Source organism: Theobroma cacao, chromosome 3 (genome assembly GCF_053813885.1).
Source record: "Theobroma cacao isolate CCN51 chromosome 3, ASM5381388v1, whole genome shotgun sequence".
NCBI lineage: Eukaryota > Viridiplantae > Streptophyta > Magnoliopsida > Malvales > Malvaceae > Theobroma > Theobroma cacao.
In genome coordinates this window covers 36,832,728-36,845,473 of record NC_142641.1, presented here as the reverse complement: position 1 = coordinate 36,845,473, position 12,746 = coordinate 36,832,728, and the positions used below count along the sequence as shown (strand labels likewise).

General features: G+C 31.0%; 1 protein-coding gene and 1 pseudogene across 1 annotated transcript; both read right to left on the bottom strand.

Annotated features, from left to right (window-relative positions):
- Window positions 1–5,761: 5,761 nt before the first annotated feature.
- LOC18605208 (Integrase-type DNA-binding superfamily protein) lies at window positions 5,762–7,774 on the bottom strand. The gene is made up of 2 exons (XM_018117353.2): window positions 7,243–7,774; window positions 5,762–6,550 (listed from the first exon to the last, which is right to left on the bottom strand). Exons 1-2 carry the CDS (start codon window positions 7,388–7,390, stop codon window positions 5,976–5,978), a joined length of 723 nt encoding a protein of 240 aa, XP_017972842.2. The 5' UTR covers window positions 7,391–7,774; the 3' UTR covers window positions 5,762–5,975.
- Window positions 7,775–12,110: 4,336 nt separating this feature from the next.
- Window positions 12,111–12,356, bottom strand: LOC148763775 (protein transport protein Sec61 subunit beta pseudogene; annotated as a pseudogene).
- Window positions 12,357–12,746: the final 390 nt, after the last annotated feature.

Genomic DNA, 12,746 nt, shown 5'->3' with positions numbered 1-12,746 from the left:
TTCCCGACATAAACTTTTATATACAATATAATAGCAACATTTATCGTGATCAGCAATCCGAGTATAAATGTAGAACTGTGGATGCACGTTAAATTGATAGATTTGGCAGCCATTAAAACAAAAAGGAGCCTGGTGGATTTTGTGCAAAAAAGAATGAATGATACGGGCTAATATAGGCGGTATCCTATCTTAGGCAGGAAGGCTTATAGATATGCGCTAAGCTGTTGCCTGTCGGCAATTCTGCACTATTTGGACTCGACTATTTTTTTAGTTCGAAATTCAGCATTGTGTTTTGGCATCTGGGTACGATGTTCTTCTCTTTTCAAGCAGACAAGGGAATGAGGAAACAAGAATGCTTTCTTCCAGGAAGTCAGGGACAAAAAGGTGACTTTGCTCCAACAAGTTAATTGTTAGGTGTCGGTGGGGTCATTTCTTCCACCTTCACATAATATATTTCCAGTGGTGCCGACTCTGGTAAAATTTACACCATCGTCAACGACCAGACTGGGCTTTGGAACTCGATCCTGCAGTGGTGTCTTATGTTTTTCTTTTTTGCTTTGAGTTCTGCTTTCTATATTGGGCTGGATATGACTTTTCATTTGCCTTTTGTTATGGTAGTGGATGACATTTGCCGGAAGCCTTTTTGATGAAGATGGGATACATCATGCATAGACATGCACCGAAACATATTCAAAGGACACGGAGATGGTTATATCTGTTGAGAAACTTGAGAAACGCGTCGCCTGACAGGAGTGACAAAGCGATCATGACAACATGGATTCCAGTAATTGCCGTGTCTGCATCACAAATATGGTCCAAAATCGCAAAATTTTTTTGTCCATAATAAATTTGAGATGATCTGATGAGTAGCGTACACCTGATTGTTCAGTGTTCCATAATCAATGCGTTACGTATTTAGTGAAACAATGACTGAACTATAGCAAGTATATGTCAAAGTCAACGAAGAAGCATGAATATGTACCAATAGCCGCAAAGTTTGACAGGAAAACCCGACAGACACACTCGAGAATTAGGCTGTGGAGTGGCGCAGCCTTAGCACCGTCTATATCTACTCATAACTTGATTTTGCTTAGTTTCTTTCTCGGCTCTCACACGCATAATTGCCGTGCAGACTGGGTACCCGGTCAGTCCTTTTTGGCTTTATTGATCACACAACTAGCAATTTGGAATTCTTAGTTACCGTTGGCTTATGCATTTATTCTTATTCATTTTTGTTTTATACCAGTAAAACGTTGTCGTCAAGCATTCTTGTTCTTGTTTTTCTTTCTTGAGTTTTCGCTTTGAGACAAATTTTTAAGATTGTGAATGATTTTGTTTTATTTGCATCAGTGGTTGAGGTATTTGTGGTCAACGCATTTGCTAATACAAATACATGGTTAATCTACCTAAATGATACTTGAACGCGAGTTAAAGTTAAAATATTTTGTTTTCTAAGAGACATTTTAATATTTATAAATTTTGAATTCAAAACTTTTAAGATGGAAAATTTAAATATTAGATAGGAATGAATAATTTGTGTGTAAATTTTTATATATTAAATGAGCTTATTAATTAAACACATAAAGAAAATTAATTGTGACAATTAAGTAGAATAATAATAATAATGTATATAAAAGATGATCTATCAGGTCCATTCTAAGATTATATCGGACAGCTTCCTCATCCACAAAAACTAACTTGGCTTCTCTGAATTAAATTTTGGCAATCAAGAAGCCATATATATTATGAAACTCGCAAATTTTAGTGTATCCAATAAAACTTTGAAACATTTGAAACCATCATGACAAACTTAATATCTAAAAATATTGATTAGTAAATCATTTTAGATATGGCAGAGACATCGATGTTGATTTTCAATTGTTATTACAGCTCTAATATCTTAAATATTATGTTGATGTTGCTGGTATTTATTCCGTGTGGTGGTTGATATAGATGACCTTTAATGCTTTGTCTTGGGTGTGATTTAATCTAATTTTAGTGCTATTAATTTTTAAGTTTGATTCTGGTATTAAATAATTTACATTTACTGAATTGTTTTGTCTTATAAGATGTTCAAACAGTTTCTTATTAAGACCTTTCGATTCGTTTAATTTTGTCATAGATCTGATTTTGTATCAATTGATAACATGTTGGAACACTTAATTATTCCGTATCTAAATTCTCTTTGTGGAGGGGTCGCAAAGAATTATTGTTCTAATGATGTTTTCCTCCCACGGATGAAATAATTCCTTCCAAGTAAAGACATTTTGTCCTTCTGCCCACCAATTATTTCACCTTTTTTTGGGGGGGATGGTAATAGTTTCCTCTGAAAAAGATTAATGGTATGGAACTAGAATGTGAAAGTTAGGCTTCTCTCCATAAGAAAAGAGGAAAGGTGGGGCTCCTCTTCTTCCATACTTGGGCGCCGAAAAGCCATGCCAGGTGCCAAGAAACAGTTTACTTACTTCTCATTCCACGCTTTCAAACTTTCGAAAGGCCGGTGCCGAAAAGCAAAAAGAATTTCAGAATAATTGAGGAGTAGAAACAAAGAAAGCAACAAGAGCGTCACAAAAGTAAGCATTCCAATGCATTTTGCCGGACAACTAGTTTGGCAAATACACGAGACAGGTAGGTTTAGGTTAACTGATAAATTGAAGTGACTTGAGTCTAAACTTTACCTCAAAGCTTTACTCATTTAATTGTTGAAACTAGCTCGTTTTCTCCTTAGCTTTTAGTTGTTTATTGATTCTATGGGTGAAGCCCCTGCGCATGACTGCCTTTTTATTTTGTTTCTATTTTATATTTAAAGATATAATTTTAAATCCAATTTTTTCACTGACACGTACATCCCCAGACACACTTCCTCTCTCTCTCACACGTGTTTCTGTATTCCTATAATTATCAAATATTCAAAGTATTTATTATACCTCACATGACATTTAAGCATATTATACAATATGTCTAAAAACTTTTATCTTTTTATATAAATTCCTTATAAACTCATTAATTCCATATATATGTTTTTTTTTCAGTGCATCTAAAAATTCATTGCATATCCAGAGATAGCCTTTTTCAAATTTTCAAATTTTTATTTTATTTATTTTCAAGATTTGAACATATATATTATTACAGATTTTACATCAGTGAAATTGAAATAAATTTTTTATATAGAAATTTAAGTTTTTCACCGTTTATTAAACTCGCAACATATACTTCAAACCACCAAATTAAATTAAATATTTAAATAATTAATAAACCTCTTCTTAAAGTAATACAGTCCTGTATCTTCCGGGCCATATACCAGTATTTGATTAAGAGTTGTGCAAGATAATTATGAAAAGCTTGGTCTTCTACCCATATACCAACGTGGTTTAATAAGCTTTAAACACGTGTTTGTTTGTGTGAATGCACTCGTACCGAATAATATAAAATCCCCGCACTTCGCTGCGCGAACTGCTATTTTTATTATTTTTAAAAGTACAAATCAATAAATATTTATATTGGACAATTTTTAAACAATTAATTATTCTAAATTATAAACATTTGTAAAAATAATATCTAAAAATGAAACAGCTATAAATTAAAAATAGAATAATAGAATTGATAATTTAGTTTCATATTTTTCAATTCTCTTTTCTCTCCTTTATCTTTATTTTTCTTTCGCCGAAAGATTTAAATCTTTTTTACTTTGTTTTAAAATATAAAATAAACGACACATAAAGAAAAACCTAAAATTAATTTTTTTTTCATACAAAAAATCCAAAACCATTAAGAATGCCGTTTAATTCAGTTTTTTTAATCGATTTATGGTTGCCAAATTTTACAATCAAACTGACCGAAAAAATCTATCAGTAATAATATATATTTTAAAATATATTATATATTTTATATTAAAAAATATCACTAATATTTGAAAAAAGTTTCTAAAAAATATCCCAATTAATCTAAAATAAATCAATTTTAATTTTTTTATTTTTTATTACAATTCAATCAATTTCAATTATTTTATAAAAATTGAATTAATTAAAATTATAAAATTATAAAACTAACAAAATACTCTACTAACATGAACTCTCCATTACAAGGTCCAAACATGAAGCTACAGCCCATTAGATATAAACCCTCCCACCATAAATACAAGGTCAAGGAAAATATTAAAAAAGTCCAACCTCAATCTCATCACAATTCAAAGCCGCTGTCAGTTTCATAATGGCCAATTGGCCAACTCATTAACTTAATATTAGGTATAGATGTAAGAAAATGAAAAAAGTTTTTAAAAAATATATATAAAAAAATTCCATTTTGTCACTTTTCAACTTTTCTGTTTATATATACGCATCATGCTTGGAAACTTAGTTGAACGTTTTTGTGTATTTGAACATGACTTAGTTAACTTTAATGGTGAAACCTTTTAGAACAAACAAAACTTGCACAACCCTAGCTGACTGATCAAAGGGATTGTCAGGATATTGAGATATATAATAATCTAATTAATTAATATATATATATATATATAGTCAAATTCATTGAAATGTGAACTCCCCCGAAGTCTAAAATATGAATATGTTATTGATTTTGACAAATGATTGTTTTTATTGGTAGAAGACTTTATTATTTATTTATTTATTTATTTATTTATTGTGCCTGTAGAAAGAATTTCAAAGTGAAATGCTTTAGTATTAGCCAGAAATTGTTGTTGGGGCCCGTCAAAGTTTCTTGGCAGTTCACGGCCAGAAAGCGTGTCAACCCATATCGAAGCCCACGCTGCTTTCAATCACGGCCGAATTTTGTGACCCTCGGAGACTTCCAGAAGGCATTTCAGATTTGACGATTTCTCACCCCTTTCCGATATAATTACAAAATCAGCCCAAATCCTCCTGCTTTTAAGCTCTTCCCTTACATATACGAAATTATGATAACTTCCTTCATAAATTGACATATACCAAAATTCCCAGATTAATTTTTTCAATCTCCAAGGTCTCCACAAAGTTGTTCTCTAACGCTCCTTAACTCATCATTATGCCTTTCATCTATGGTTTTTCCTATATATTAATTATTTATCCATCCTTTTCATATTTTGCATGCATGCTTGCTTCCTTTTTTTTTCTTCTCCATCTGTTTTTTCCTCTTTCTTTTTGTACATTTTTAAAGTTCAAGAAGCCCAAATTGAAATTTCATACATACATACATACATACATACATACATACATACATGGATGTATATATTTATATATCAGGTGAGCATTTAACTCTTATGTTTGACAAAATGAGATCGTTAATGCTTAATTAAATCCTTCAACATTTCAAAAGCTTTAAAAATAATTGCGGTTAGATAATATATACTTAGGAGTTGGTATATAAGTACCCTATCTGTACAGTAAGAGTAACCTACCTCTAATGTTTCAGATAAGGGAACAGCACAAGAGCAATGCCAAACGTTTTAAAAGCAAGAAAAGAAATGAGATTCAACTAATTGAAAGGCGGAGGATTACGCTCTAGTTTGTAGTGAATTTACTTTCAATACACTTTGCTTACATATGGATCAGCTAAGTAGCTTCCACTACTTGTTGTACGACGACTATAGATTTCTTGGACGTAAAAGAAAGAGAAGTTTATGTACTTCTCTCCCTTTATTAATTCACTCCACTTTTTTTTTTTTGTTCTAATATTGAAGTTCTAACCTATACATAGTGTTATTTTTCTTCTCTCTTTATTTTTATTTTAGATAGCTTGGAATAAAGAACATGTTGAAAACCGATAATGCTATAACTGGAACACCTTTAAATTTCATCACAACAAACGGTTCTGGATTGCCTTGAACAAAAAAAGTTGATAAATATTTAAACAGAGCACGAGAAAATAGAGGAAATGAAATGCAAGGAAAAAGAAAGAAAAAAAAAACCCCAAAAGATCATCTAAGAAAGTTGCTCTTCCCCAAAGATAAACCAGCTGGATATATATATTCATACCCGGAACTATTCTCTTGAATAGTAATAATCATAATCTCTCCTATTCGTAGGAGGGTCCGAACCTGGAGCCGATGAACCACCGAACTGCAGTAAAAATCCCCCAAAGTAGTCTTGTTGTTGTTGTTGTTGTTGGGATGTTAACGTTGTGGAAGATGAAGATGAAGATGAAGATAGAGTGGCGTGTGAAGTGAAAGGACTGGCTCCGTGGGCACCTGGCAAAGCATAGTTTAAAGCATTGCCTGATCCCCCGCTAAGAAGATGTGCGTACTGAGAGAGATTGGGATACGTTGTTTGAGAAGGAGGTGGAAAAGGAGGAGGTAAAGCCACCGCCCTTTCCACATCTCTTCGGGTTGTCAGATAACCTAATTCCGATCTTCCTTGAACTCTTTCTGGGAAGTTAAGCTTAGCTTTGCTTCCTTTAAACCTAAGAGCTGCCTCATCATAAGCTAAAGCAGCAGCCTCAGCCGTTTCAAAGGTGCCAAGCCAAACGCGAGCAGCCTTCTTTGGATCTCTTATTTCAGCTGCCCATTTCCCCCATGGCCTTTGCCTCACTCCTCTATAATGTCTTCTCCTCACGTTCCCTTCAACACATTCAATTTTTAAGGTAAACGATCAGACGATATATAACTTATGCTTCTTTTATTTTTTCGTTTGTGATTAAAAAAAAGAAAAAGAAAGAGTGAAAGAATAACTTCACATTCACGACACATGAAAAAAGATGCTAAGTGAGTACATGAATAAAGACTCTCTAATCTGAAATCTTCCGCCAACCAGGCCGCAAAGAAAGAAAGGAAGAGCCTAAAAGGGCAAATGGCAGGTCACTGAAAATTTTAAAATTATAGGAATAGATAATTAGAGTGAGGGAACGCATTAAAGAGGCTAATATAAGTTAATTTCCAAAAAAAAAAAATCCTGCAAATTGTGCTACAAAATAGTGAAAATCTGTACCATTTAGACTTTATCATCTTCCTGTGGGCACAAATTAACATCCATAGTTTCTATTTTCTTTTCTTTTTCTTTTTATAAATAAATCTTGGTTTGGAAAAGAACAAAAAAACAAAGCAAGAAATGTGTTATTCGTGGAACTTGGAAGTACGGAATACCCTTAGAAGACATGCAATCATATGAAAATCCATTCTCAATCATTTGTCTTTTTCTTTTTAAAGAAAAATATAGTAATTAAGAAGGGTTTTGCAAGTGTTAATGATAATCAGATAATAATCACCAAAAGAAAAGCTTTAATAAAAAGAGATGGGAACCAACACATATATACCTTGATCCTGGGATTGGTTTTGCTGACCAGCAGTGTCAGATTGGTACGTAGGGTGTTGATCATGCGGTTGGAATGGGTTGCTGTTATTGTTGTTGTTGCTGTTGTTGTTTCCAATAACTTGAGCTAGGGCTTGAACCATAGCGTTCATGTCTTGTTGAGACCTAGCCGAGTAGACAGGGAAGATATGATCTTCCTCTTTCTCTTCCGATTCATCAGGTGAAAGTGGCCTCTTCCCTTGTCTTGGATCCACTTTATAAGTCTTTGGGTTTTCCCCTTTTATATATGCCTTTGCTATATATATATATCAAAAGCAACAAAGCAAGAATAGTTTCTCAGCCTAATGAAATCAATAAACATGGAAGACGGACACTCGATCAACAAAAGGCACAAGAAATGAAGGGAAAAGAAGCAGCAAAATTGTATGCATATATATGACTTAGCTAGGGCAGGTGGGAGTGGCGAAGAGTGGGAGAAAGGAGTTATGTTTTGTAGCTAGGGATTTTATATGTGCTTTCAGACAAAGTGTGAACAAGGGATGAAGATAGCTGACAATGCTGAAAGCCTCTATCCAACATTTATAGCCCTGTTTTTCTCTCTCCACTCTTTACTTTTTTAAATTAATTTTTTTTTAATTGAAAAAGGGTATTCGACCTCTCTTGCTTTTAAGGTAAGAATTACGTAACCAATGTTCATATATATTTAAATTAGTTAATTTAGTATCTGTTATTATATTAACCATCAATTTTATCTGCTCTACTATAGCATGTAGCAGGCCTTAGCATTGCATGAATCTTTCTTTTTTTTTTTTTTTTGCCAAGAACAAAGAGTGCATGAATCTTACTTCATTTAATTTGTAGGATTTAAAAACATCTTTTAATATATATAAGAGCGGCAAATTATATATTTGTGCACACAAACGGAAGATAAATCATATAAAAATATTAGATATGATGCAATACATAAAAATGCAAGTCAATTCTCTAAATATGTAAGAAGAAAGACATTTAGACACGTTTTATGTACATAAATGCCTAAAATAGCTTAGGCGATGACCATATTGTGGTATCCTCTTCATTATAGGAAGTGAGAGTTTTTGAGTTTTGACCCTGTCAATACTAAATATCAAAAACTAAAAAGAGAGCACATTCCCGTATATCACACATATATAATCCCTTCAATGTATATTAAAATAATTAAAAAATCATATATAGAAACTAGAAGTGATAGATAACATATGACTGATATTATTTACCAGCACTCAATCATATACCATAATGAAATAAAATAAATTTAAATAATGTTCCTGATTAATTTTTTAAAGAACTATTTCAGAGTTTCTTGTTGATATAACTTGGGTAATAATGAGCATTAACCATGATAGTTCTGCACTACATATAATTAAGTAGTTAGGCATTGCATAATGTGATAATTATATTTTAAAATAAAATATTCTCACTTCTTAACTTTTAATTATACTTTTACGTAGATCTATTAATTTTTAAAATAAACTATTTATCCTAAAAGTATAAATAGTGTTAACAACTAAATGTAAAATATCAAAATTACCTTTCTTTCTTTCTTTCTTTCTACCACTTTTTCACTATTTTTTTAGGCCCTCGACAGCCCTCCCGATCGGCCACCCCTACACACCCCACCCCTGTGGTCGCTAGAGGAGCCGAAGCAAGGATCTAGGGAATGTACTCTCTCTTTAGTTTTTGATATTTAGTATTGACAGGGTCAAAACTCAAGGGAGTGCTTAGCGAAGGAAAAAATTATATTTTATATAATGTAGTAATTTTTTAAATTAATAAAAAATAAAATTATTTTTTTAATATTATCACATCATTAATCTAACAAAAATATTAACAATGGATTAACAGCTAAATTTATGTATTTAGTGAAAAATATTCTTTTGAAATGAACTATTCATTTTGAAAACTAATGAACTTACGTAAAATTATTACTAAAAGTCAAGAAATTGAAAATATTTTATTCTATATTTTATTATTTTTATTTTGAAGACAATGGCTAATAACTTCTTATAAATTACCTATTTATAATAGTAGATGGTTATTACTTATTAGTACGTTTCCCCCCTCCCGTCCCTACAAATACCCACAGCCCCACGCTGCCTTAATTTTTCTTTTTCTTCTCCGTTTTTGTACAAAATAAATAAATTAATAATATTTTTTATTTATTATTAACTTTAGAGAGAAAGATTTAAGCAAAGGCTTTTCATTTTAAAAATTAAATAAATAAAAGGACATGTGAAGTAAGCTCAAATTTGAAGTTTAGGCAATCTAAGCGACATTTAAATGGTGAGGTCAAGACTTAATGAGAGTTAAAGCAGCTAAATTTAGGGCCCTAATTATTTAATTTAACTAATTGAACTATATGACTTCCGTCAATGAAGAGTGAAGTTGTTAATTATTTCAGAAGTAGCAGATAATAAAGATCAGTATAGGTGTAAATGCAGAAACTAGAGTCGCCCAACCTATAGCACAATTAATGAATTGACTAGACCAGCTTCTAAACTGCCAGGCCTAGTACTAATTGGATTGCCTCAATAGTTACAACTTAAAGATTTTCAATTTCATATTCTATCGCTAAAATAAATATGAGACTGCAAAATATATATATATATATATATATGAAAGGGTATTTTTAAAAAAATAATCCAATTTTTTTTATATATTTGGGGGAGGGGGATTCAAACCTTACTCTTTAAGTTAAGAGATTGTATACCAACCAATGAGCCAAATGTTTGGATGCAGTCCAAAACTTAATTAATGAACCTATAAAAAAAAGTATAACGTTTTAAAAAGTTCTTAAATTATTTAAGAAAATTTAAATAATTTTTATTTTTTATTATGTTTAATCCAATATCTATATTTTTAAAATATGAGTTAAATAAATCATTTATGATTAACGATTGATTAATTGTTATTAGTCAAAACACCGTTTGTTATTTTATGTCCACATGATGTTAATGTGACATTTATATGACGTTGATGTAGATAATGAAAAATTTCACGTAACCATCTCATTATGTCATATCATCATTTCTTATGACATGTCAATATATAATGTTAATATTACGTAGCATAAAACAACAAATAATGATAGTCAACTATTAATTATAAAGATCTATTTGACATAAAAAAATATAAGAATTTAATTAAATATATTATAATAATAATTTTTTTATGGAAAAAAAAAGTAAGAAATGGAGGTAAAGGTTTCACATGTTAAGCTCTTACTATATACATATATCAATTCATAAAGAAAGAAAGAATTAATGTAAGTTGATGGCGTGTAACCTAAGGCAAAAATTAATGAAAATAATAAACCTTTATATTCTTTTCAAACCAAACACTTCACTCACAATGAAAGAATTGAGAGAAAATTGTGAGAAATAATTTTTTTTTTTTAATAATTGGAGAAAAGAGGATTTGAACCCTACTCTTTAGGTAAGGGGTTCATGCACTAACCAATAAAACAAATGCTTAGGTGCTTGTGCGGAATAACCTTTTTGATAGGGTGATTTCAAAAATAACCATCATAATAAATTTAACTATTTTTAGTCAAAGTTAGTCATAAAATGATAAAAATGCCCTTAAAACAATTTCAAACAAATTTAATGCTATCAATTTTTCTCTCTCGCCATTCGTCTGTTGTACTTCCCATTTTACCTGTTGTACTTACCAAATCGTCCTTGATTTACAAACCAAAAAGTATAACATAGAACGTAATAACATATTTTGGATTTATTAGTTTATATTCACAAAACCCTCAATCGTCGATCTGCAAACCAAAAAGTATGGCATAGTGAGTAACAACAGGTTCTTAAATTTATTGGTGTTGAGTTTTTCCGTAATCCAAGTCTGATAGAACATGCCTTAGCATGTAACAAAATAATTCACACCTTGGTGTGTAACATTAATGGGAAGAAGAAAACTTTGGCGTGTAACATCTGGTACTGAAACTTTGACCTTGGCGTGTAACATCTTCTGCTTTAGCTTTGATGCGTGTAACATCTGATGCTGAAGCTTTGACCTTGGTGTATAACATTTGGCACTGAAGCTTTGACCTTGGCGTGTAACATCTTCTGCTTTAGCTTTGATGCGTGTAACATTTGATGCTGAAGCTTTGACCTTGGTGTATAACATTTGGCACTGAAGCTTTGACCTTAGCATGTAATATTTGCTACTGAAGTTTTAGTGCGTAATATCTTCTGCTTTGACTTTGGAGTGTAACATCTGATGATATTAGCCTTAGAATGTAACATCTGGTGCTGAAACTTTGACCTTGACATGTAACATTTGCTCCTGAAGTTTTGATGTGTAACATCTGCTTAGACTTACAATGTCATTTATTTTTCTTTTTTGTTATTAAATATGACGTGTAACTTACTCCTTTGTATTTTACTACAACATAAACACTTAGAATTAAAACGTGTAATAACTTTTTTTTCAACTGTAATAATATTTTTTAAAACATAACATGTCATAACAACATTTTGTAAACATAACGTATAACTTGTTATCTATCTTGTATTTCAATGGGACATAAACTCTTGGAGTTAAACACTTTCACGATAAAAATAAAAGTTTAAAATCAAAAAGAAATTTGACATGAAAATGAATATATATTGAAAAATTATTTAATAGATGAAATGGATTTGAATAAAAAGATATTATCCAAAATTCTCTAATTTAGATAATTAGGTTTTTGGTCATTTTATTTATTTTTTTAGTAAAAAAAATATAATATATTAGTATTATAAAAAAAAAAAGAAATCGAATCCATCGAAGTAAAATTGAAAATTAGTAGATTGAAACTTAATTTTGTTAATGTTAATACACTTTTCAAGACTCCTTACAAACAAAGTACAACTTGCCCATGATACGGGGAATGACAACAAAAGCAATGAAACCAATGCTCAAGACAAGCACGATATTTGGGGAGATCTTAAGCCCTAGTCCATCATCTGTGTAAAACTGAAGCATAGTCCCCACAACCACTCCGAAGGTTGCACAGCTTGTCGTTCTTCTCCTCCTCATGCTTGCAATTGTGGTTGCACTTTCTCTTGGTGGAACTATTTTAATTGTCATTTCTGAGTCGACTTAAATTTCATATCGTGTAATTTAAATATAAAAGGATTTCATTAATGATAATTTTATTTAAAATTTTTTTTTTAAATTAAAAATAAATAAAATAAAAAGATAATTATTTTTAAAAATAGCTTATTTTTTAAGAGTAAAAAAAATCATCCCAATTAAAAAAATAATTATTTTTGAAAATAACTTATTTTTTGAAGATAAAAATAATGATACCAAGAATCTATATATTTAACCCCCCACTTCAGCTCCCAGTCAAGTACAACAGTATGTGGTCAACTCAAATCAAAATTTGGTTGTTGGAGACTTTGAAAGTTGAAACCAAATCAATATGAAATCCGGATCAGGAACAGTAAAGGAGCCAAAGGCCCATGAAACAAAAGC